Source organism: Pieris rapae, chromosome 1, assembly GCF_905147795.1.
Source record: "Pieris rapae chromosome 1, ilPieRapa1.1, whole genome shotgun sequence".
NCBI lineage: Eukaryota > Metazoa > Arthropoda > Insecta > Lepidoptera > Pieridae > Pieris > Pieris rapae.
Genome location: NC_059509.1, coordinates 1,663,343 through 1,691,317, shown reverse-complemented (window position 1 = coordinate 1,691,317; position 27,975 = coordinate 1,663,343). Strand labels below are relative to the sequence as shown.

The 27,975-nt window shown below is 33.1% G+C and overlaps 4 protein-coding genes across 4 annotated transcripts in view; 3 read left to right on the top strand and 1 right to left on the bottom strand.

Annotated features, from left to right (window-relative positions):
• The window catches only part of LOC110999924 (putative phosphatidate phosphatase), an 88,940-nt gene extending 87,385 nt beyond the window's left edge, over positions 1 to 1,555 (top strand). The window contains exon 6 of the mRNA XM_022269215.2: positions 96 to 1,555. Within this exon, the coding sequence (XP_022124907.2) occupies positions 96 to 206 (111 nt within the window). The 3' untranslated portion in view covers positions 207 to 1,555. The remainder of the gene's footprint in view (positions 1 to 95) is intronic.
• On the bottom strand, positions 1,548 to 7,761 carry LOC110999925 (putative phosphatidate phosphatase). The gene is made up of 6 exons (XM_022269216.2): positions 7,526 to 7,761; positions 6,734 to 6,885; positions 5,165 to 5,359; positions 3,965 to 4,126; positions 2,982 to 3,158; positions 1,548 to 2,368 (listed from the first exon to the last, which is right to left on the bottom strand). The coding sequence occupies exons 1-6, from the start codon at positions 7,593 to 7,595 to the stop codon at positions 2,282 to 2,284; spliced, it is 843 nt and encodes a 280-aa protein (XP_022124908.2). The 5' UTR covers positions 7,596 to 7,761; the 3' UTR covers positions 1,548 to 2,281.
• A 319-nt stretch (positions 7,762 to 8,080) lies between these two features.
• Positions 8,081 to 14,134, top strand: LOC110999923 (putative phosphatidate phosphatase). The gene is made up of 6 exons (XM_022269214.2): positions 8,081 to 8,295; positions 10,428 to 10,579; positions 10,978 to 11,175; positions 12,931 to 13,086; positions 13,422 to 13,598; positions 13,991 to 14,134. Exons 1-6 carry the CDS (start codon positions 8,238 to 8,240, stop codon positions 14,102 to 14,104), a joined length of 855 nt encoding a protein of 284 aa, XP_022124906.2. The 5' UTR covers positions 8,081 to 8,237; the 3' UTR covers positions 14,105 to 14,134.
• Positions 14,135 to 19,582: 5,448 nt separating this feature from the next.
• Positions 19,583 to 27,759, top strand: LOC110999943 (putative phosphatidate phosphatase). Its single transcript, XM_022269237.2, has 6 exons — positions 19,583 to 19,681; positions 23,419 to 23,570; positions 24,079 to 24,267; positions 25,283 to 25,453; positions 26,035 to 26,211; positions 27,038 to 27,759. The coding sequence occupies exons 1-6, from the start codon at positions 19,612 to 19,614 to the stop codon at positions 27,134 to 27,136; spliced, it is 858 nt and encodes a 285-aa protein (XP_022124929.1). The 5' UTR covers positions 19,583 to 19,611; the 3' UTR covers positions 27,137 to 27,759.
• Positions 27,760 to 27,975: the final 216 nt, after the last annotated feature.

Genomic DNA, 27,975 nt, shown 5'->3' with positions numbered 1-27,975 from the left:
AGTACGGTAATAATTTGTAAAACACACAATAATAAGTTTATTTTATTTTACAACTTGTTAACTTTGTCTATAATCATCAAATTTCTTGTCCACAGTTCGCATTTATCTCAGACCTACGCAAAACGTCGCGCCGTCAAAACGGTTGCCATGACAACGAGTTGACCACCAACGGCACCACTCGCACGGCCCCCAGTTGGCAGGTTTGACCTTCAACCACTCAACCAGATAGCGTGGTTGATGGTGGACGACCCACAACCACCGTCTCCCAGATTTATACAGACTTTTGAAACCAGGGGTTTATAAATCCTATAAGGCCCAAAGGCTAAGAAATTTAAATTTGGAAGTTTTGGATGGCCATACACAAACCATAGAGAACTGTTTAGAATTGTGGTAATAAATAGTTGTTTAATTTGGCTTGTGACAATTGACTTGGTTTTCATACTAAATTTTAATTTGGAATAATGTAAATATTAGATGGCTGGAAAAGTAAGATTTTTAATATTTAAACAAATTATTTATTTATAAGTTAAGTTTGGTACAATGTAGTTGTAATCTCAAGGAAGAGGAATATTTGCACTAAAAATTTTCAAAACTTGACAAAATCATAGCAAATCGGTAAGCCAAGATCAAATTATTATTTACATCAATTTGTATGAGTCTTCCATTACATAAGACCTGTCGAACTATTTTATCGAAAAGACGACGTTATATATTAGGATTATTGTTGATTAGAATTTATTTTACCAAGAAAAGTTGGTTTACGTCCATGAAGTAAGCAATATATTTGCTAATTTTCATTCGCCGTGAAATTAGGCGATATTTTATACCTAATAACATTTTTATCAACCAGTATTGTAGCGATTTAGCACGCACTACTTAATTTGCACTATTTTTAAGTAATTGTCAATTTTAATGCAATTATAGACGATCTATAAGAATTCAAACGCATAATAAAAATAATGAACTTTCATACTTATGAGAGCCTGGTACTGTCAAGACTGGAAAACAAATGATTAAAAACAAAAATTATATAAAACGAATGATTTGAGATTAGGTTCATAGGCACTTTGAAAGATCGCTCGTATTTTTATTTATTTTTAGATATAGGATTCCCGGTTTTTAAGACTGGGAATGTATTTTACTCTGTGATATAGAAGTGTAAATATTGCAGTATGAACTAGGTGCTTGTCTACATAAAGCTCTGATAATATTCCTATCTCTTTTACTACCTTTGTAGAGAAAGAGACAGCAATATAAACTCGCAATTTTCTGTGTAACCAGTTCGGTGCTACGTTTGCTAATTTAAAGTTGCCATTTTAAAAAATGCAATTTTCCCTGCACTTATTTGTACTGAAAGCCTTGCGTTGTCGAATGTTTTGTTCGTATTTAAGGCTTTTACGTCTAGTATACAATACTTATATAATTTATTACTTGTTGCAATGCATAATAAAAGTACACCAGCACCATTTTAGGGGATTCACTGCCTTTAGTTTTACGGCAGCTATTTATTTAAGTTAAGGCAATATAAAGCATAATAAAAATGATTCTTATTTAATTTTGTTTTAATTACATTTGAACTTATTCACTAAATCTATCAGATGCACCTTCTCTGCATCTTTCTGACATATTTTGTTGATGCTATGATGAAAAGAAATGCCCAAGAACGGTGCAATTAGATGAAATTCGTTTTACAAATTAATACTTATGGTATGAGGTAACGTAATAACTTGATACATATAATATTAGGAAAACATTCAAAGTTTGTCACGTATAAAGTACTTTTCAGAGGCTTCCTATATCTGTTTAATTAATTTTTTTTTTGATCTAAAGTAAAGCTGTGAGCAGTTTCCATGGTCCAAAACTTAACTGATGTGGTTTGTCATGTTGGAGCTACACAAATAATGGATATCAGATTTCTGCCTAATCATTATAAAGTTGGTGTTTAAAAGCTTCTGGGGCCGTTCAAGTATCAGCACTATTAAGGGAAGATTATTTGAAGATTAGGTAAAGTTATTATAAACTTTTTACACATATTACCCACACATTGTCTATGCTTGAAAACGAAATGCATTTTCGGGGATTCCTATAAAAAATGGGTGCTATTATTTTGAGAGCTTGCTTACTTTTGCCGACAAGAGGAAAGGGGGGATAAATTGCAGTAAATGCTTACGTACTTAACGACCCTTCTGCAGTCAGAATGTCATGTTTGGTAATTATCATTGAGGGATATTTTGTAGGGTGTTTTTTTTTCAGTTACATATTTCTTGTAATTGTATGCCTATCAGTTCATAGGCCGCGGCAGTGCTTGTGACTCCATTAGCGCCGAGTAGCGGGTGCCGAGGCTCAGTGGCTTGTAGAGGTATGCAAACTGAAAAAAAAATCATTTTCAAAACACTGTGTCCTCGAACCCTCTTTAACTTGAAAGTATAGAAAGAAGTGGGCGGAAGAGAACCGAAGTACCTTTTGGAAGGGGCGACTAGAGTTATTATTTTTTAATATTTTAAACTTGTAATTTTGACCCTCAAAGGTGCCTTTTTAATATGCTTAAATGAAATAAATGATTTGAGTTTGACTTTTCAGCAAACATACGCACTTATTTTATTATTAAATGCCAGGGTGTAATTTAATAAATTATCTGTTTATTTATTCACACTTCGTTACATTTAAACAAAAACAATTAACACAATATATAAAAATTATAAGGGATGCCATGGGCGGCCTTGGTTAACAAGCGATCTCTTGACAGGCAACCCTAGTAAGGAAAATACTAAAAAAAATTATCGCACGTTAATCTAAAATATTAATTCGAGCTATGTAAATAATACTAAATTTGCGTTAAAATCCATTAAGAATGTATTATTTAAGATGTCCAAACTATCTTCGTTATATTATATTTTTTTTTCCATATAACGTAGACTGTGAGAGAAATTTAAATAACAAAACATTGAACCAGAAACTTGGCAGAAATTTTGGTTACTTACTATGGTGACTGCGTAAAAGAATCCAATGAGGAAACCACCAAGGACGTCACCCCAGTGGTGTTTATTGTCGGAGACTCGTGAGAGGCAGGTGTACCAGGCCATCATAATGACTATGAGCTGCATGATGTGTCGTAGGAGCTTAGATCCTTTCCATGTAAAGCGCGCTTGTAGGTAAAGCTGGAATTAAGATTCGAAAATTGTAAGAGCAAGGCGAACTACCCAAATGTTCTCCAAGAACCCGGGGTTTTGTACCTAGGGGATAAGTGTGACGGCGAAGGCCAACGTTGTTTGCGATACCAGTATGTTGCACAGCTCCCCGTTAACAAAGAGGTTGCGTGTACTAAATGCTTATATGTATATGAACAGATACATATGTAAATATTGACGCCTGAAGAATTTATCCAAGCAATAGCATGGAACTGAATATAAATAACTAATAATACAAATAAAATTTTACGCACAAGAAAGGTATACTTTCAATTATGATTATCTATAATGTGTTATTATGTGTGTAAAACAGTCTCTTGTTTGAACGGTAAAGGAAAACATTGTGAGGAAACAGACATGGCTGATTACCTTTACATAAAACTGGTAAACAGTTGTACACAGTCCTGCCGTTGCTGCTATAAGAACAGCTGTTGAATGATATTTTAGTGAGATTAGCAAATAAAATATTTTTTATATTGGTTTTTATTTTTTTGTAAGTACTATAGGTTTCTTATTTAGTGATTACGTCAACGTAAAAAAATAAGAAGTTAAACTTTTTACTTTTAAACGAGGATTTCGAGGATTTCTTCCAAAAAAATAATACGTAATAGACGTACTATTATTTTGAAGAGATTTGCTTACTATTGCTGACAAGATGATGGGGGGGGGGGGGGAGATAAATTGCAGTAAATCTGCTTACGTAATAGAACGGCCACCTTTATAACAAATATTGGCAGGACAGCTACGAAACATTGTATAAAGAAATCATAACTTACCGCCAAAAATATCATTGAGAAGACTGAGAAGGAAGAGTGTCCACTGGGGAAAGAGAGTCGCATCTCCTTAAGCAACTTCTTATTTGTTCCTAAGCACGTGAAGGACTCGATGTAACGATTTCGGTTTTCTGGCAGAGAGCAATCTATTGTAGGATTGCATACCTGTAAAAAAGATTTGTGTATAGCAGGCAGCGGGTGGAAGACTTATCTGATAAGTGATATCGCGGCCAAACATCGCCAGATTCGCAATTGTATTGTCGACGTTTTAAGAATTTAAATACTGTTTTCCTGCAGGACCCTAATCCATTGTTATATATAGTCATTATTCTATATTAATATTATATGTACACAGAAGAACATAAAAAAATATTATTATTAGTAATTTGCCTCGAATAAGACCGAATAATATGCGGTCGGGTTAGAAAACTTTGTAATTGATGTTGGTCCACTACGTACTCAAGCATATCCAGTTCAAGACATTAAAGGAATCTACCAGGAGAGTTCTCCCGTAACTTCCTTCCTTAAAACTACCTCAAAGGGTGCTAGGTGATGTATTACTGATATACTACACCTTCAAGAGCCTACCCTCACTACCGTCACACAAGACAGCCAAATTAGGTATTGCTTAGTTAAATGTATTGAATATTTATTATTGTATTTTCCTTTTGGTAAATTATGTATTTCAACTTTGGGTATGTTTTTAGTGTAATTTGGTATTACATACGATTATGTAGGACTATGTAAAAAATAAAAATAAACATTAGGGGCATTTCATAAAATACGTCACACTGAAATCAGCTCTTTTTGACCCCCTCCCCCCCCATTGTCACGCTGTGTCACACTTTTTGTGACCCCCCCTAGAAATATTTCGTCACAAAAACTAAGACCCCCCCCCCCCTGCTGAGTATGATAAATTCTAGAGAAATAGTATTTTCATTTGTTACTGAATCGAGAGCGCAGGTATGTGGAAACGTTACTCTCTCAAGTATTGGAAAAACAAAGAAACCCGTTGTGAGCGCTCATGTCATGTAATAAACGGCGAACGTCACGCTGCCCTATACCCCCCTCCCCCTTGTCACATCTTGTCACACTCAGCCAGACCCCTCCCCCCCCCTTGTATGCGAACGTATTTTATGAAGGGCCCCTTATCAAAGGTAGGAAGATTTTCTAAAATAACTTATTACAATAATTAAAACTTACTTCAAAGAAGTGGGGCCGCAGTCTACCAACGGTATATTTGGCGACATCCGTGGTGAGCTGCTGACAGGCGCAACCGAAGAGGAACACTCCGACACATCGATATAACTCCCAGACCCACGCGGGTATCTCCAGGCCCAGAATGACACGTTCTCCGCCCTTGTAGTCGCGTAGGCGGATCCATTCCGTCAAACACATCTGAATAGGGAAATTAATATTTCAATTTAACTCATAACATATTGAGTTAATGTTACAAAAAAATTGTATTAGTTGAGATTTAGTAGTGTTTTATATAGATACTAGCGACCCGCCCGGCGTCGCACGGGTGCAATACTAAATACACTGTGAACGTTGTATATAAAAATGTGGGTTATCCATAAGAGATTGACATATACCATGACGGACTTTTCTGTAGACCTTTTCAATGTGTACAATACTTAGTTCATTATTTTGATAAAACTCGTAGGGTTCGGCCTGCGTTTGCAATGTAAGCGGAAAAAATGTAATTATTTACGACATCACATTAGAAACCTCAAAAATAACAGTACCTCTCCACTATTTAATGGATGTTATTATACATAATATACTTCCTCTTGAATCACGCTATTTATTAAAAGAAATCGCATCAAAATCCGTTGCGTAGTTTCAAAGATTTAAGCATACAAAGGGACATAGAGACAGAGAAAGCGACTTTGTTTTATAATATGTAGTGATTCACATCATCACGTCTACGGCATTTACCAGCTTTACAGCTCTGAAGCTGAGTTACATTATCGGACGTCGGCGGAATACGAAATTCCACCCGTATCACCTCGACGTCAGTCGTTCCACAAATCAACGTGTTTAAAGCAATTTTTGCCGCGCACAACCACTATCCGGAACCAGCTGCCCACTGGAGTATTTCCGAACCAATAAGACTTAGGGTCCTTCACGAAAAGAGTGTACCAATTCTTGAAAGGCCGGCAACTCAATTGCAAACCTTCTGGCAATGTCAGTGTCCATGGGCGGCGGTATCATTTAACATCTAACAACATGAGCCTCCTCCCGTTTGCCCCCTGTTCTATTAAAAAAGTTTTCGCTAAAACAAGTAAATCAGATTTTTTTTCTTTGTATTTAATTATGTCAATTGTATTATATAATATCTTCACAGTGCACAGGTAACGAAATAAATACATATATATGACAGTGTTATTTCTTATTATTTAGTACTTTCTTATAATAATTTACGTGCGATGGTATTGAATGAAGGAAAAGTCGATACAGTCAGTTTAAACTATTCTTTTCTTTAATTTTTCCACGTAATCGGGTTTATCGTCTTTCAGATCAGACGATTTTCAGTAGTATTTTTGATATTGCTTCTGTCAGTATTTTTATAAGTCCTAATATATTTAGATTATATATACTGACTGACTGAATATTGCCCTGCAGTTATATACGTGCTAGTTAGTTCAGGCTCGATAAATATGACCACAAACATAATTTTTCTTTTCACTGTTCGAATCAATAGTTCCTAAGGTTGCAGTAACTTTTAACTCTTCAGTTATAAAAGTAAGTATAGATTTTTTTTCCTACTATACAAATTGGTAGACTATATCCGACGCCATACAGCACACCACTCGTGATAGTAGAATTTTTGAGGCTGTACTTCAGAGATTCATCGTCGCAGAAGAAACCTCGTTCATTTGCCGATCCAATAAAGTAGAAAAGCAGTATCGGGATGCCAACTGTAACAATAAGAAAATGACGTGAATTCAAAAAATTTAATAAAAATCATTATTTTATACTTAGCGTAACTAATGAGAACAGTTATAGTTAATTTATTAAACTATTTTTTTTTAAACAATTTGTCGCTTTTGAAGGGGAAATCACCGTATTCCCGTGGAAACATAATTTTAAACCAAACAAAGTTCCTCCTATTTCTACTATCCTTATCATTTTCTATTATGTGTAAAATAAATAGTTAAATTTTCGTTTAAATATCCAATTTTATAAAATAAATCAATTCAATTTTTTTGTGTACCTAACAAATAAAGATACTGAACGAAATCTTTTTTTCCTTATTAGTTTATGTAGATAATAATAGATGGCGCATATACAAATAGCATATTAGACGCACAGGGCCCAAACATTGAAAACATAAAATACATAACCTCAAAAAGTTTTATAAAGAATATAATTGCCCGGGATACAATGGTAATACATATAACTTTTGCTAATAAAAACATGAGATATTATTATTATCCTGTATATGGCTAGTTACAGTAAAAACTTTAATCTATCAACAATTGATCCTGATTGCTTATTAATTTTAAACTTAAAGTCGGTTAGAAGTATACATGTAGGTAAATTAAAAACGATACTCACCAATACATAAGACAATTACATCAATAACCATTTTTCTTAAAAGAAAACAATTGTTTTTTTGCACATCCATTTTTATGAATTAAACTGTTAAAATCCTGCCTAAAAGACACTCGACCAACTAGATTAACTTCCTTTGAAATACATACATGTCAACGCATCAGGACGCAGATAAGAGTTTTATCTATTTCAATCGATATCCATGATTCATTATTTAAACAGTAAATTCCAAAAAAATAACAAATCATAGCATTATTACACATGTTTTATTGACAGGTTTTCAAATCATAATAGTATTTTATCCTCGTAAATTTTACACAATTTAATAAACCGACATCTGGGGAATAATTGAAGTCTAAAAGTTATAAATTTCAACACTAGATGGCGCTAAATGAAAACCAATATTTCTGCTACCTGTGAATTTTTTCCAGGAAATTTTCGCGCACTATAAAGAATATTACTCATCGTTTCGACTACCTACACTTTGTATTACTCTTTATTATGACAGATGACATATAATTTAAATGAATCACATCTACCTTCACCTGTTTTATGTTCGCATTATCTCACTTTATCAGTACGTATTTGTTTCCAAAGCGCGCACCTAGATAAATTTGCTGAATTATAATCAATGTTGGGCGATTTCTGTCAAATGGAATATATTGTTATGCCTCGTGATTGTGTTAATTAATTGTGTCTTTTGGAAATCTTGAAAATGTCGGAACATAATTTGTTAATAAAAATTTGTTTAGATGTCATAGCTCTCTTGATCGGTGAGTTTTCCATTTCGTTTGAATTCGTTATTAGAATTGTAACTTTTATTGCCACATGTATGAGAAGAATCTTAATGCATAATTTAGTTAAAGTAGCAATAAATAATATATTTTAGTTAACCTACCTTATTTAAAAAAAAACAATGTTTTATACAAATTTAGCTTAAATTAAATTTCTCTCGATAAAAAAACAATTTAGTTTTTAAATATAGGTATTTAAACCCTAAATGGTACCTTTGAAGTATGTTAAATTTGCAGTACTTCGGGCAGGTATTACTTTTATACGCTGACAATAATATTCTGTATAATTACATAATTAAATTTACGTTTGCTTAAAAGACATATTATAATTTCCTATTTTCTGTGTTACAAATTTTTTATAAGGTACACATTTAACACAAAAATCCTTTAGTCATGAGTACATTACTGTAATAATATAAATATAACCTGACTTGAAGTAGGTACTTTGATATTGGATTTCTTAAGGACAATTGCGTCCTCTTTTATCAAAAAAAAATAATTTGAATAGCACTTAACTTAAGCTTAACTTTTTTGACTCTTTCAGTTATATTGTTATTTATACTATACAAATACAAATCCTTGCTTTAAACGGTGTTACTCTGATTATACTTTTATGAATAAATATACATAATATAATATAGGTGAAGATAATAAAGCAGAAAATACAAAGATTATAGTAAATCTGGCATAGAGAGAAAACAAGTGAATTTCTTTATTTTATATTCAAAAATGTAATGCTGATGTAATAAATACAAATAAAGAACAAAAAAAAAACAATAACCAACCTTAAAATGTAATAACTAATATATATTATTTATTTTAAATATGTATGAATATTATACGGCATACCGTAAGTATATATTGTGTATGTACGTAATGATTACTAGGGTCTGTGTTTTTATATGTGTATCACATAAAATAGTCTATACTATGGTTTTCGCAATCTTTATTTAGTTTCTCAACTGTAAAATCTGTTTTTCTATATATTTCTATATATACTTATTTTTTAATTTAACGATTTTATTTTTACGGTTCATAAACATTTCCTTGATTTCTCTTTAATCCAAGGTTGTTACAGCTCAATGATAAGTTGAGAAAACAGATTCTTTACACTACAATGGTTAGATAAAAACGATTCAGCCAGGGTACCACGTAACTTCATTTCAATACTTATGCGATATTTATTGTTCTGTTAGATGTCCCTAAAGCGTTACGTCACAATTCTTTTTTTTTCTCTGCGGTAATTTGCAATCAGCCCTAAGGCTATGGGCGAATTTGTTCTGTGGTCTGAGTGACTTCCCATTAGAAGCATCTACTTGTCTTCTGCCTAGAGCTACTGCCAATCTTCTAGCTCTAGAATATGGCGACGTTTTAGTCGACTCACATACTGTCTAATGGTGAGTTGGCGAGCAACGTAACTATTCTAAAATTGAGTATTGCTATTACATTACGTATATAGTTATTACAGAGTGCCAGTCATTGCAATTGTTGTGGTTATCTAACTGTTAAAAAGAAAGTACTCACTAATGAGCAAATAATATTTAAAATATATTTCTACTATATACTTCATGAACTGGCTGTGCCGTAATTCATTTCGCAAAGTCAATTAGAGAAAGTTGCTATTTAATTCGTTCTAGGCGTGTTTAACTTCTCTCTACAGATTGTTTTGGTGATGAACGAAAATTGCTTGTTGGAGGAAAGTATAATAGCGAAACCAGAATATATTGAAATTAAAAGTATCAGGCACAGAAGGCGTAATCATTTCATTAAATGTAGAATTTTGCGCTGTTAGGTTGTCGGCCTTAGGGCTTGGTGAACAGGGCAACCGTCCGGGGCCTCGCGCAACAACCCAAGAAAATTTGAAAAATATCGAAACTATTTTTTTAAGCTTTTGAATGTGATTTGATGACTAATTAAAATAAAGCTAAACTAATTTCTTCAGTCAATACATAATTGAAGAAATTCATTATGACATATATCTAAACGAAACAAGCAGACCTAATTTCGTATATACTTTTTAAGAACAAAGAAAAAAGGCCTTCCGTCCGGAGCGTCGCACAGGGCCGTCTCTGCTAATAATAAATTGTCATAAATATATTGTTTTATTTCAGTTGGATTCGCTTGGCTCGCTCTGCTTCTGTGGGCCAAACCTTATGAGCGAGGTTATTTCCAAAATGATCAGTCACTTAGTCTTCCGTTTAAAGAAGAAGCTATCTCCGAAACTCTGCTTGCAGGCCTTGGATTTGCTTTATTAATCATCACTGTAAGTTGCCAATCCATAATATAATCTTCGTTAAAATACTTTTGCCAAAGTATTCATACAAACATATTCCACAATTAAGGATTCTTTAGCAGAGTTAGCTAAGAGTTGAGTTATTAAAAAAATAATTTTCAGTTTGTCTCTAAAATGACTCTTATTAAGGAATACCAAATCCATTGCAAATTTAATTGAAAAGGAAAATATTTCTTACTTTGCAGTAGCTTACTTACGATTTCAGGTGAAAACACTACTGGTTCGCCCAATATGGATCGAATAATCTTTTGACCTTGACTTGACCCTGCTAATAGCGTACTTTAAAATTGATAGTTTCAAAAAGATTTATACAAAAAAATTTCTTGAGAAAACGCTGGAACATTATTGAAATTATTTCAATTTTTCAGATACTAATTGTTGAAATAATACGAAATATCAAGGGCAAGTCAGTCTCGGATAAGTCACTTTGCGGTACTGAGATTCCTGGATGGGTGTGGGAGTCATATGTGGCCATTGGGTTGTTCACATTTGGGGCCGCTTGTCAACAACTATTGGTCACCATGACCAAATATGTCATTGGACGGTTGAGACCACATTTCTTTGATGTAAGTACAAAACCGTATAGAACCATTACTCTAGGCTTCTGTACCGAGTACTGCACCCAAATATTTATTGCGTACATAAAAGCATTGTATTTAAGTGAACCATCCCATGTAATATTTCAGTATGGACTTCGATATAGCATCGATCGACTACTAATGCAAAAAGATGCTACGCGTTAAACAGTATCCCATAAATATTAAACACTGCCGTTATTAGACCAATGCTAACTTGTGGAGCCTTGGTTTGGGGCCGAGGACGGAACCCCGAATGACAATCTCAAAACTAGAGCGCTTCCAACGGCTCGCCTTGTCCGCCGAGTACGGTTGCTCCATGAAGCCTGTATGGAGCTAGGCTGGCTTAATTAGGCAGTACATATCGCGAACCTAATATGTGTCTAAACGCGGTAACTCCACACTAATATATAATTTAGTCGAAACTGAAGGCGGCCTATAACTTTCATATCTAGTACGGGCTGAGAAATGTAAATATATATAGAATATGAAACTTTGGGTTACATCCAGAAATCGTGAAGGACACAGGTGAAGCCAGTCCATTTGCCTATGACAAAATAGAATTCTATAAAATGCATCGTGTCTGATGCGAGATTTTAAGTATACAATATAACATCCGTAGAATTCAAAAATAAGATGGTTTACAACACCAACATGAATCACGGAAATATACAATTTACAAATGGAAAGTCCCGTCTTATCAATCCCAAATTCAATGTATGTGTAATACTTAAAAGCAATTGACCGATTTCAAAGTACGTATTCGTAATTGATAAAGATATACAAAAATTCACAAATTTATTTCGTAGCGGCTTATTACAAAATACTATAATTTGAATTAAGGAATTTCGTACGATATATGTTAATACTAAAGACACTGATAAGTGTCTTTATCACACAGTACTTATTATATAAATTTTATCAAATTGTGTGATATTACAATTTTAATAATTCTAATTGATTTTCTTCCTGAAGCACTATTTCAAAACTCTGACCAATATCAAAAACAAATGAAAATAACCCAAGTTGGTTTCTTATACTGGATTCTTCAATTTTGAAAATAAAATTCTTCTAAATTTAGGTTTGAAGTGCGTATTAAATTAGGTAGTATGTACCTGAAAAATGTGTCGCGAGTGCGTGGCTGGCCTTGTAAGAATTGGTACGATCTTTTATTGAAGGACCCTAAGTCGTATTGGTTCGGAAATACCTCTATGGGCAGCTGGTTCCACATTGCGGTGGTGCGTAGCCAAAACTGCCTTAAGTTGCGGAACGACGGAAGCCGAGGTGATACGAATGGTATTTTGTATTCTTCCTTGATGATGATGAAACTCAGCGGCAGGTATTAGTCCAAACATCTCCTCTGAACACTGTTCAAGGTAGATACGGCAGAAGATGCAGAGAGAAACCACTCTACGCAACGCCAAGGGGTCAAGGCATATGGAAAGTGACTGGTCGTCGACGATTCGAATTAAACTTAGTTGAATGTGGTCAAGTGGAAGGGTAGCTCCAGGTCCAGCAATTAGTTTAGTAAAGTTTATTTATTTATTATTTATTAACACTTCGTAGGTAGGTAGGTGGACTCATTTTCCGCAACTAGTCTCAAATTTGGTCCGTTTTGCATAAACTACACACTTGATACTTCGTTGCATTAACATTGTCGTTTTCGCGCGATTCAGACAACTACTGTGAAATAAATAATTATGTATTATGTTTTTATAATCGTTTTAATAATTTCTCTCTTTACAGCTATGTGTGCCTTCGATCTTGAGTACTACCAGACAAGGTTACGTGTCAGAGTTTTCCTGCGCCGGCGCAGGGGGTGCAGCAAAATTGAAAGACATGCGTCTTTCCTTCCCCAGTGCGCACGCCAGCTTTTCCATGTACTGTGCCGTTTTCTTCATAGTATGTGACTTTATATTTATTACTTTAGGACATAATATAGTATAGATACTATTAATATAGTTTAATAGCTCTTTAGGCTATTGAATAAGATCTAGATTTAGAACCTAAATGTTTGTCCTAATACCTAACCAACCAAAGAAAAAAATATATTAAAGTTTTTTATTATAATAAAAAACATAATAACGAATAAATTCGTAATATATTTTTATTTACAAAAAATATATATTTTGAAGACATAGAATACAATTCTCTGTTTCCAATTTAAAAACAACGTTTTCTTTGAGTCAAACACAACATGCTTCTTGTATTGATTTAGGTAAATGTTTTATTTTCAGTTGTACATACAAGTGAGCGCTAGATGGCGCGGATCGAAATTGTTGCGTCACGTGGCACAGTTTGTTGTTCTACTCGCCGCGTGGTACGTGGGTCTTTCCCGTGTGGTAGACAACATGCACCATCCCAGTGACGTTGCCGTCGGGTTCACAGTTGGAGCGGTGGCAGCGCTAATTACTGTAAGCATTTGTATACAGATTAATATACATACAGGGGCATACCTTGTACTTAACCGGGTACAAGGTATCCCCCTGTATATTAATCTGCCGCGCTTTAGTAAATACCGAAATCCCCTCTTGGGCTCCCTTACTATTATGGACTAATTTTGAAATTGAATTTTGAATTGAAATTTCATTGCGTAATTTTCAACCAAACAGTCTCTGGTATGTTCCGTTTTGGTATGTACTAAACAGTTAGGCTAAGTAAAATCACAGTACGAAATGAAGTTCGCCGGGGTAGCTAGTATCAATATATACAAAATGTCAAATAAAGCTACAACAAAAAATATACATGTACTTATATAATTATATATATATATATTGTTTCTAATACCTCTTAAACTTTTTTTCAGTTCGCATACTTGTACAAGCCGAAGATTGTCGAGCGTCGTACGTCATGGCTCACCGAGCCTTCGACCCAACCGGAATTCCTACCAAGACCTGTATTAATGACGCGTAATAATTAAGACTGAATACAATAAACGATTATATTAAAACAATATTTTACATAAAAATAAACATTGGATAAGAAATTACCACCAAAGCTCAACAAGACGGGAAGTTTCTCGAAACTACGGTTTGAGTAGTTTTTAATTAGTGTTAAAAGCTTATGCTGGCTTTGAAACGGCCTTTTGAAGACACTATGATATTTTATGTGTCACTAAAAAAGTTTATAGCTTAAATAGGCTAGATACAATTAATAATAAATTACCGGGACATTTAAAGAATGAAACTAATCACTGGAGGTTTACCAAATTGTATTTATTGTCCTTTTCGCAACATGAGGTCAAAGCAAAAATAAATATAATAAATATTGTATAAGAATAGAATTAACTATACTAAAGCCGTCCAACATTGATGTGCCTAAGTGATCCTTCTTGTAACAAAATTATAACATGTGTCCTGTAAAGTACAAACAAGGAAATTCACTATTAATAAATAAAACTTATTTTTGTTTTTTAATGAGTAGTGTTGGCCTAGTGGCTTCAGCGTGCGACTCTCATACCTGAAGTCGTAGGTTTGATCCCGGGCTATGCACCAATAGACTATAACTACTTCTTTCTATGCGCGTATTTAACATTTGCTCGAACGGAGAAGGAAAACATCGTGAGGAAACCGACATGTCTTAGACCCAAAAAGTCGACGACGTGTGTCAGGTACTGGAGGCTACTTTGGAGATTACTTGCCTAATAGATTTAAAAATAATCATGAAACATATTCAGAAATCTGATGCCAGGACCTAAAGAGGTTGTAGCGCCACTGATTTATTTTATTTTTTATTGAAAAAATCTAATCTTATGCGATACCGACAAACAATTATATAGGAATAAAATATACTACCAATTAGTAATTATTATTATAATGTAATTAGGATGTAATTAAATGCACGGCTAGCTTTTCCGCTCAGATAACACCAACGCGTAGGGGATGAACTTGCGACCTTTGTACTTTCATTATACTCGTATTACTATCAGTATATTGCCGCATAATATTTGTGCTTTATTGTTGAGATTGGTTTTATCAGTGCGCAATTAATTAGATCAGCCTCACAAGCAATAGTATTAATGAGGCGCAAGACCCGCCTAATTATAAAAATAATAAAATACGTTTATTTTGGAACATAAGATCATCAAGGTATCAGTTATTCCTCGTCATTAAATTCGAACCTGTAGGCATCCGTACTCATCGGCAAAGAAGACGGAGGGTGTAGGCCGAGAGAAAATGCCGGCGTAAAAAACTCTCGGTACTCTTTTAAAAAAGCAAATCATCAAACAATACTACAATATTTAAAACAATTATAGTAAATTAATTAAACATTGCTTCCATTTCCATTTGTACGAGCTTGCAATCGCGACCTTACCTTGCCTCGCTGAGTGTGATTATTTGGCTCTCATAGTCCCAGTCTTACCAACATTTCCGGAAAATAAGTATTAGTTTCACAATTGGAGATGCTGCATGATATTCCAAACATACACTGAACGTCAACGCAAGAATCTTTCTCAAACAAAGAGAAGGAATTGGAGAGAAGTGATCTTTTGACAGATGACTTACAGCATTTACAGTGCTTTAATTGAAATTCGTAGAAATATTTAGCAAACCTCACATCAAAAACTTTCTGAGCGCTTATTTATTCCTTGGGATGGAATAACATATGTTTATTGTATTTAGGTTATATACAGTGACTGATTTACCAGTCTAATGGTCAGTTTCACAATGTATGGAAAAAGTAAGAAATAGCAATGCAACACATAAGTTATTCGGAAGATAAAAGTTCCATAAGAAACTTCGCGTTTCATGACGAATAGCGCTATCTGACGGTCGTAAAACGCAACAATAGTGTTTATCCTACAATAAGTAATAAATATTTGGAACTTTTACATTGTGTACCCCTTAATAGGATGGAGTCCAGATCAGCTAAAATAGGTCAATTTTTTTGCGAATACTAAAATACTTCAAAGTAATTCTTAATTTGCTGAGAAATAAATTCAAATACTATTTATTGAGTAAATTTCACAAAATCCTGAGTTGTAAGAATAACCTAATCCTCTGCTTAGCTGTTTCATCAACTGGCTAAACATCTTTCAGGCCGCTGGTTAAACAGCGCTATTTACTTACGAGACTAGGCTGTTGATTAAACTTGTAAATTTTTCTTTTATAATTTTATTATTAAATAAGATTTTTAATGTATATATGAAATAGTTAAAAATAGCATTTTATCATTATTCCGATACAGAACGATATATATTATATTATCTATTAAGAGTTTCCTTAAACAAAATTAATGTTACATCACTTACTTATCTACTGTTGACGTCATTTGTAATTTATGTATTCTAAATATACGCAAACACATTTCAACCTACTTGGCTTAGTGGTGATTTATTAAAATACCATGTAAACCATTTTTATATTATTTTCAACTAAATGCAACGGTTTCTTGAGATATACAGAGAGATAGTTGAGAATTGGTTTAAGCATGGCTGATTTAAAATGGTTGTTAATTTTGTTGTAATTATAACGGCTGTTTTAATTAACATCAGATATTGATTGTATTCATAGGTCGGTTACACATTGTTAATGATTTCATTTACCTTTTCAGCTGGTGTGTTTACTCCATGTCAGTTATAAATATGTTTCTATACTTCAGTTCATTCGATGGTAATAAATTTTAATTTTCTTTAGATTATTTTTTAGAGATATAAAGTTATCGCTGTCTTTTTTTACAGCGTTATAAGTGAAAGAAACAGCTATATACGCTTTTACACTCCAACACCAAGGTGATAAAGGCCAATAAATATGTTCACAAATAAACAATTTATTGAACTTGTAAAAACAAATTAATCTTTCATAGTATTAAGATCTTGTTCAAAATGTATGGCTAAAATTACAGGAATTGTTCGGATTAATAACTGATCTGAGCATCTGAGTTTCATTATCGGACGTCGAGGCAGAATACGAAATTCCACCCGTATTACCTCGACGTCCGTCGTTCCACTACTGAGGGATTTTTTGGGGCAGTTTTTGCTGCGAACCACCATACCACCACTATGTGCATCCAGCTGCCCACTGAAGTATTTTCAAACCAATTCGACTTAGGGTCACGAAAAGAGCGTCTCAATACTTAAAAAGCTGTTGACGCACTCGCAAGACCTCTGGCATTGGCACTTTACATCATGCGAGCGTCCGGCCCGTTTACCCCCTATCCAATAAAAAATAACATTACGATTACATTATTTCAACGATTGGGCCGCTAAAAAAACTGGACGCCCTAATTTAATTTTTCATAAATATTAATCACCCACTGCCACAACCTCTTATGTATGCAAGTCTGTGATCACATTTAGTAATTGCTTTAAAACACGCCATTTCCTTGCCATATTAATGTCATTTGGTTAAAAATCGCTACTCGAAATATACATGCGGCGCATGTGTTTCTTGATAACGATTATCTTGCGAACACGCCTCCACAACTCACGAATCACACTATTGCGGCTATTTTCTCGCATGTAATAGTGGACTTTTGTGATAAAAACACTTGTTGCCACGGATTAGTTATCTGTGACAGGTGTGCCCTGAATGTATCATTTAGCTATTGACCACAGTTTTGCGTAATTCTATTGGTATAAAATTAATTTTAATTATTACATAGCATCCTCCTCTTGAGCGGTGTTGGCCGCCTTCAGCGACCGATTGTTAGCTTTTAGGTCGTACATTCGCACCAAAGGACCTTCTCTCTATGTGCACATTTAACATTCACTCAAACGGAGAAGGAAAACATCGTGAGGAAGCCGACCCATGTCGACGGTGACGATGGCTGAAACACACTTGCCTTTTTAATCGATTATGAAATATATACATAAATCTTAGGCCTACTTAAAAATATTGTAGAGCCACTGATTTCAGCGACACTGATGATACATGGTGTAATGGTTGCAGCTCCTTATAAACATTGTGTAAAAAAAACTTGGCGATTAAAAAGAGTGGCGGAGAGTTTATTGCCAGTTCTTCTCTTCCGTTCTACGCCCTTGAGAACTGGCAGTAAATGATTAGATTCATTTAATGTATTTTTTTTTTGACGTTCATAAGTGTACATTGTGTTATCTATTTGAATAAATGATTTTTGATTTGATTTGATTTTATTGAATCCTTTGCCCAAGTGTATACCCGAGTCAAAACGTTGGCCAAGCTTCCAATATGTGTACAAATGATGGTGGAGGGAAGGTGATCGTACTGACATCTAGTATGGGCGTCAACCGGCTGTAACGAACGAAGTATATTGCTGCAGAAAATATTAATCACTCAGAAGTTGTCATAATTGATGATCATCAGTAATAATTTTACCGTCACCAATTTGTTCGAATAAGAAAGGATCTAGTTTCGATACACGGAGACAATAAATTGCTAACCTTCGTTTTTTTAGTTTGTTAATGAGCATTCTAACTATAAAAAATACTTGAAAATTTTTAAACTGGTTTTACTAAGGTATTTTGAAACAATGTAAAAATAAAATTAAATCTATATAAAACTATTCAATAACTTTAACCTACATATATTTATTATCAATTAGATCAGCGTAAATACGCTATTTTTGTGGGACGGACGTCATTTGACATGTTATTATTAAAGTAATACATATTATTCAGATAAAACATATATGTAGTTAACTACATGAATTGCGAATAGGTTAATAAACTCGGTTTAAATTTAAACGATAACATTACATTAAAAATAACACGCATACATTTTTCTGTTTATTCTTTTCTGGCTTTTAAAATGATAATAACGTAAACAATTCATTTTAAAAGTGGAATTTTTCTGCATTAAACATTACGAGTAATACAGTTAAAAATAAACTATGACAATACCAATTCATAATATATGTTATTACCACCATTACTAGAGTGATGATGATTTAATTGTAAGCAAAAATTACCACTGCACTGATTACCAGTAAGCCCCAAATTCAGACATAAAACATACATAAAGACACCCTATATATTAATAATCTATATGAGTAACATTGGGTGCATTAATATGAAAAAATCCATCCGTACAAACTCAAAGTAACAAATTATTATTTATGGCCACAAAAAAACACTATTAGAAGATACTATAACTTAACAATTTTATTAGAGTACTTTTTAATTCAAATATATACATCTATACCGAAGCTTTACGTGCTTGTATGTACCCCATATATTAATTTTGTGAATTATTCAACCAAAATTGTTCTCGCCTTCGTATTTTATTTTATGGTACAAATGAATTATTCTGTGTGATAGATACAGGAGAAATAAAATTAGAATACTATTGAAAATAGATAATAAAGTAACACGAAAAATATTTTACGTCAGTAAGCAAAACAGGACGAATATTAAACCATCATCCTAATAAAGATAGTAATCTTGCACCAGCTACATAAATACCGTACGAGGAATGGTTGGCTCAGTCCATCTGCTCTGTGTACGTCAAGATGTCGCGAGAAGAGAGATCTCTGCATATGCTGAGAAAATTCGTTATCGACTGCTTTTGTATTTGTGCACGTGAGTTAAAAATATATTCCTGTGTTAAGCTTAAAATTCCTTTAAGTATGATCTTAGAACTTTCTTTATTTTTATTTATTTTTTACATTTTAGTATATTCCTAATTCCAAACCTTAAAATAATACTTTGAAATATTTATTTATAAAATAATATCACTCATCATATTTTTCTCCTCGCATTTATTCGTTTTTTAGTTGTTACAAATAAATATATTTGAAAATTTTTTTTTTTTAATTTCTATATATATTTGAATGTGATATGATTCGTACTTAAATGTGTTATTCTATTTTTTTCTTGATAGGCAAGTAGATAATTAACCTTTTTCGCCCGCCATCAAACCCCGGTTGAACGAAATCCAAGAACTTGAAAAAAATACAAAAATTACAATTCGTCTTTTAGATCATAAAATTAAAATTCACCAAACACATATGAAGCGACATAATGATTTTGTAATCGTGGTATTTTACGCCACTTAAAACCTTTTTTGTGGTCTATATTCCACTTGTCGTTGAATTTTTAAAAACATTACGATTACAATATTTCCTGCCTTCGTAACATGGTAATGATGACCAGACACTAACGCATTTTGATCACAGATTTCTATATTTTGTTTCTTTGTAGAACTTTATTGATGTCTTGAAACGCTGTCGATTTTTTCGCTCTTAGGCATGGTATGAATGATCTATTGCACAGCTGGGTATATAACCCACAATCGCAAAGTTGATGGTTCTAGTCACTCCTTGGCTCAGTGCTTATGGCACTTAGCTAGTAGATCGAACCAACGCCATAACTGTTTCGGATTAGTAAGCAATTTTACCTACAAATTGATTTATGTGTGCGTGATAATTTTCACTTTATATGAAAATGTTATTCATGCATTTTTTACAAACTCTGAAAGCGAAATTATATTTTCTCTCACTAAATTATTACCAATCGTCTGGTCAAAAGTAATTTTCATCGGGTTTCTCCTTAGGAAAACTAATTTAGTTGACTTAAAAGTGATTACCTATACAAGTTGAGAGTATAAGAAACATACTTATTTCTTTAAATTTGTAATAATTGATCTAGTGTTAATATAATAAGTAGATTAATGGTATTTTTTACTTAAATATTTACAAATTCTAACACGTTGTATTATAAAAATAAACTGATTTGATTGTATTTTTGTTTATTTGAAATGTAACAAAATATAAACAAATTATAAATGTTACACACAATATTTATTTAAGTTTTCCAATAGGTATTACAATAAAACATTTATTACCACTCTAAAGAGCAAAATAAATAGTTATTTTGCTATCTACGTAAAGACATAGATTAGAAAATTGACAAAAAAATCCATTACAAAATGTTAATGAGTTTTGTAACTGTCAATTAAACTATTATTGAATATTTTTCGCATCAAAAAGGCTATAATAATAATATAAAGACAACATTAAGGTTTTACATGTATATATAGTCAAATGTGTGCGTTCAGGCACTTATTTCATTTCATGTTCATTTCTAGTAGTAGTTCACAGTAGTAGTGAACTTTATGTTTTTAATCATTGCATCACTTTTCGGTTAAATTTTTTTGTAACACAACATTCATTGACTGTTAGGCGCTACACACATATACAAATGAATTATATTAGAATATAAGCAAGCTAGCAACGGATAACTAAACAATCCGCCACAAAAAATCATTATGAATAAAATTATAATTACTAAAACTAAATAGAAAATTAAACCTCATTATTATTATAGCCAAAGTCATGTTTAGTTGGAAGATTGTGTTAAATATATCATTTTAAATAAGTATTAATTTAAGATTATGAAAATCGTCCAACAAAATTACACTTGTAATATATCAATGGATAGTACTCGTAGATGAAGACATTCAAACCATTATATTATGATCTCTAAAATAAACACGTTTTAAAGAAAAACACTTTTTTAACGGATTATAGATATGTATTGTTTATTTTGAGATTTTAATTTGGATATTATTGGATCCCAGGTGTTTGATAATTTTAGGCCGTCCTCTCTATTGAAATTGGCGTGTTTTTTGATTTCAATGGCTTCGCGTACCAATCTTGGGAAGCCATTGAAATCAAAAAACACGCCAATTTCAATAGAGAGGACGGCCTAAAATTATCAAACACCTGGGATCCAATAATATCCAAATTAAAATCTCAAAATAAACAACCCGCGAAAATGGAGGACACCGTGAGCAATTTCTGCAAAAACCCTACATCTTTTAGTCGATACCAACTCCGGGGAAATAAATACAGATAACACAACATTTTCTGCAGCTGTAATACTTTTTGACATTTAACACCTTTGTCTTCAGTCACCGTGACCACGCACGCTGTAAAGCACGCGAAACGTCGGTTTAAATTTAAAATTATGTACAAATAATTATAAGTTTAAATATAATAATACATATCTATAATCCGTTAAAAAAGTGTTTTTCTTTAAATGTGTAAAAGTTATGTAAATAAAAGACAATACTAAACACGTTTTACATATTTAGGAATAGAATACAAATATCTTTGCTTGGGGTCAATACTGTCATGGACAAATTACTATTAATCTTAGGAAGAGTCATGCATCGATTCCTCGTTTGATATTAATACGTATGCCGATAAGAATATCTTATTATAGAATTGTTGTATTATAATTGTATACCACTTCCTTTTGTACCTTATACTACACGACTAGCGACCCGCCCGGGCTTCGCACGGGTGCAATGCTAATACTAAATACACTACAGAAAATCTGTAAACGTTGTATATAAAAATGTGGGTTATCCATAAGACATAGACATATACCATCACGGACTTTTCTGTAGACCTTTTCAATGTGTACAATACTTAGTGCATTTTGATATAACTCGTAGGGTTCAGCCTGCGTTTGCAATGTAAGCGGAATAATTATTTACGGCATCACATTAGAAACCTCAAAAATAACAGTACTTCTCCACTATTTAATGGATGTTATTATACATATAAACCTTCTTCTTGAATCACTCTATCTATTAAAAAAAACGCATCAAAATCCGTTGCGTAGTTTCAAAGATTTAAGCATACAAAGGGACATAGGGACAGAGAAAGCGACTTTGTTTTATAATATGTAGTGATAGCAATATTATTTTATGGAAATTCAATTCTTATTTCGAAAATGAGCTATACAAAATCTTTCTAACAACTTCGATTCGAGTCACTTGAGCCGTGGGCTTAAAGTGCGCAGGCGCTACATAAAGATTTAAGTTGGCGCCTGGTAGATAGTACCGGTGACCCCAATTTAACGTGACAACTTAATAAAAATACATTGAAGAAATGTTTGCATACGTTTATGGAAGAAGGAATGAATCACTAACACAGGCCAATCGAGTGAAAAAGAGATAGATGCGGCGCAAGCGTACAATGAGCGTAATGGGACAATTAGTTCGTATTTCGTGCGCGGCTGTCATCGATTTATGAGACGTTGTCACCTCAAAATTAAGTTAAAAACTTCTCTCTAGAACTCCATCATATTACATCTTTCGTTCAGCATTCCTAAGACAGGTTTTGCTGGACTTTTTTTCTCCGACTTACTTTGTAAATGTGCTAGCCGTACTTGAGTAAAAATTACTTATGACATTCACAAATACCGTGCTCTTCTCATGGTAAAAGGACTTTAATAACCCGTTCTGTAGATCAAGAGATACAACCTTAAACATAATAACTTAAAACATTAAATGTTTATATTTCCAGTGATTGCGCTGGTAATTGTAACGAGAGATGTATGGCAGGGATTTAAACGTGGTTTCTTCTGCGGCGATGAGAGCCTTATGTACCCCTACAAACCTGACACGGTTTCAACCGATATGCTGAGACTGTTTGGAATAGGCCTCCCCGCTATAGCGGTAAGAGATGAACTGAAAACTTTTTATAACTAATATCTGTGATGTGATGTGATGTCATTACAATTATCAAATTTAGTTTGGCGTAAAAAGCGTAAGCGTAAAAAGTTAATAAACTATTGCATGTTTCAATTGCTTTGGTTTGGTTCATTAGTTTTTTCTTTTGGTTTGGTTCATTAGTTTTTTCTAAGTAGTTTTGCACTTCTTGCGCTCACCTTATCTAAGTTTTTCTCTTATTGGTTTCCTGGAAGAGATCGTTTGAAAGCCATACGGGCGCCAGTTGCTCTCCTGTTAATTTAAATATTTTAATTGCATTTCTGTATACTTGCAACGAACTTTTAATAAATAAAATATGTAATGTCACACTGTCGTTCTGATGTTATTTATATTTGTGATACAAAGAGTGTACCAGTTTGTAAAAAAGAATATTTGTTCTTAATTTATTCGGTTACTCAAAGTAAAAAATATACAATTGCGACCCTTCGTCATTTTAAGAGAGTTATTCTTCCAGATTCTATTTTGCGAATGGATGTTACTTCGGAAAGAAGATGATGAGCCATGCTTCAAGTTTCCTCTGCCTTTGTGGATGAGAGGATTCTATTGCGTCTTTGCTTGCTTCTCATATGGGATCTGTTTTGTTGAGCTGACTACAAATGTTGCGAAGAACGTCATCGGAAGACCACGACCTCATTTCTTTGATGTAAGTAATTGATTTTCAATCTGGAAGTCAATTTACACGTTTACAGGAACTAAACTTTTTAAATTTGTTATAAATTTAATCATTTTTATTTCTGTAGGTTAAATATATTGTAAATATTCTAATTAATAATTTCTCAATAAAGATAAAGTAAATATTTAGAGAATTAAATTTATGAAGTTTATTTACAGTACATATAAATATCATGTTTATAGTAATAAAGCTTGCTATTATGTAAATATGTGAACATAGTTCTATGTTTTTAACTGATATTAAATAACTGATAATAAAATTATTAAAAATGAATACCAAGTTTGGGCCTCAGGTTTCTGTATTTGTTTCTTGTTTCATATTCTCTGTCAATCTTATAAGCAAGTAGGTGATAAGCCTCCTGCGCCTGACCCACGTCGTCGACGCTTTGATATAAAGAAAGGCACATAGAAAGAAAGTCAATTGGTGCACAGCGCGGGTTTGAACCTACGACCTTAGGGATGATAGTTAAAAGAAGCTTCATCACCTACTATTACAAGTTTTAAGCCTTTCTGAGCGAAGGTCCATTCGACATCATTAATGGCCTCAGAGGACCGTGAGTTTTAACGGCTGATCGCGTGTCTGGATGCGAACAAGGCTAAGCTGTTACCGTGTCCTGCCTCGGGGTTTTTTTGGGAATTGGGAAAGGGAATTTTCGGCGCCGTGGGGTTTTAGTGGGTATGCCCAGTGGGGAGTCCCACATAACACTTCACCACCGGGCAACCGTGCCGCGGGAGGGTATGCGTAACGCATTTCCCCACGAAAAAAACCTTCTAGAAATGATCACGGAACAGATATATAAATCTGAGGCCCAGACCTCAAATTTGTAGCTCTATTTATATTGGTATACAAATTCGTATTTAATAGTGTTTGTTTTAGTCTATATATAAATAAATAAACTCTTTGTCAAAAAATTTGATTATAAATTTCATTTGATAAATCTCCCAACATAAATAAAACTCAAAACGGTTTACATTTTATCTTTCAGCTTTGCCGTCCAAATGTTAATTGCAGTTTGTCACAGTGGCAACATCGTTACATAGAGAGCCATGAGTTCGAATGTACTGGCAATAATTATACTGATAAGTTCAATGACATGCACATGTCCTTCTTAAGTGGTCACTCCTCATTGTCAGCGTATACTATGATATATTTAGCTGTGAGTATATTTGTTAATAGTCCGGGATAAAGGGTCCTTTGAGGCAATACTTTCTTAAAAAACAATATAAGTTAAATAATTTTATTGAGTAATTTTCAAGAAAATTAAAATTTTCAAGAAAATTAAAATTTTCAGAACTACAGAGGTTAAAATTGTTAATAACTATAACCCGGTGAACTTCGTATCGCCTACACATGTGTCATGTGTTTTTTTTAAACAGACCAAATATCGTAGTTATATTTTTTGCCATGTTTAGGTTTCAATAATGATAACTGAAGTTTTATAATTTCTAAAAAAACAAAATTCATCAAATACATTCCAGCGAGAAGTTTTTATTGGAAAATATACTTATGTATTTATTTATGTTTCCATTTAAACATTTCCTGCACTTCCAAAATCTTCACGATCATAATTAATGGAATCGGTTCTGCCATTCTTGAGTTTTAGCCTTGCACACCAATGCATTCTTATATTTATAAATTAATACGTTCGCTGTCCACCTTACATCAGTCACATTTTGATGAAATAATCTAATTGTATTACAATAAATAGATGTTAATTTAATTTTGCTCAACTCTCAGCTCTACCTGGAAAAACGGATGGTCTGGCGCAGCACAAGGATCTTCCGCCATGTCCTCCAGTTCTCAGCTGTCATGTTGAGTTGGTTCACGGCCCTATCACGTGTAACAGACTACAAACACCACTGGAGTGATGTTCTCGCTGGGTACTTCACCGGTCTCGCTTTTGCCGTTCTCGTTGTAAGTTCATTGTAATCTTCTACATTACTTCTAAATTATAAGCTTTCAAATTCATGACAGTTTTCGTAAATGATCTCACTCACTCTTGATGAACATGGAAACATCTGGAGCGGATAATCTGTTTCCATCGGTTTCTGCTCAGTGTTAATAACAGTGCTATGTACACACCCAAAATGATTCTCACTAACCCACAATTTCCACCTTATAAACACAGTTAAAGCTATAAAGATATTACATGTTTAGAAAATGCAGTGCTCCTACCAGCCCCTTGTAATAGAATATTTATGGAAATATCAACTATTAATAATTTTGCTCACCTAATCTTCCAAGCCGAAATTTCTTTTTTTTTGTACCCAACTTGTCTATCACAACTATCCGATTTAGCGTTCTATGCACATAAACAAGAGTTGTAATTTATAAATCATCAAATAATATAGATAAGGAAACATATTACTCAGTATATTCAGGTTATAAAATGAAAATGACCGCATTTTAAAAGTTCAATGCGATAGTAGAAATATACGGTTTTTACACGTAGTGTGATTTATGATGAAAGTTATATAATAATAATAATGTATTTATTCAAGCGGATTTCATATGGTTATTATTGTCTTAGTAGTAGGTAGTAATATTCTACAAATATAATGTTATTAGGTTGCCTTTAAAGTATATTAAATCGTGAAATTAAAAAAGGTACGTGTAGTTCATTGCAATAACCCATGTATTTACTGAAATTTAACGAATATTGTTAAAGAGATCACATGAAACCTTCTCGGGCGGGATGTTATATTGTATAAGTATTAATTGTATTCAATTTTATTTACAGTGGACCTGGGGTACAGACCTCTTGCAGCCGAAGAGTAAGCACCAACTAGTTTTACAACACGAAATCTGTTCACAACAACAAAAAGCGGAATCAGCATAAAGTACAAAAATATCGAACTGGTTTACTGTTATTAATTTAAAAGATGTGCGAATAATTTACGTAAAATAAGAAAAAATAAATCTTTATTACGCATTTTTAGACACAAAAAAATACACACAAAAATTAGAAATTGCACTAGCCGCCACACTAAGATTCCCTTTTCTGTGAATAGCCTCTTTCATTCGGCTTATTAATTGTTTGAGGTATGTACTTGACATAATTCTATATAAGGCTTACAATTATAATTAAGCTACTGTAGCAAATATAAAACTTTCGGTTTCAGCATAGGTTTCAAGCTTGATCTTTAAGATTCTTGTTTCTTTCTAAATACATGGAAGTTTTTATATAAAATTTTCACCAATTTCGGATTTAAGCGCGCCTAATTTACAGGATTAAGTATTTACTAACCGATTCAACGTTTTTAAACAAAAGAGGGTGTTAAATCTTAGATAGGTAAAGCACTCGCGACATGGCAATGTATGCTTGTATGGTAGCCCTGAGCATCAAGTCAGCATTTATGATTAAAATCGTTCCTGACGTTATTACTATAGCAATTGTGTAACAAGAAAAATTATTTTATATGATGCACACAAAAATCAAAATTGTCAAAAATCAGAAGAAAAGTAAAACAAAGTGGTTAAATGTAAAATGTTGTATAGATAGTTCTTAATAATGCAATCACATAGTATTTATTTTACCAACTTAGTTTTAAGAATAAATAAGGATCTCAATTAACGCCTAGTGAAAAACATCGGCAAATATTTTGTTTGTTTTTGAATAAATATTTTGTTTTAAGCAATAAAATATTGTATGAAATTTAACGACATTGTTATCGATAT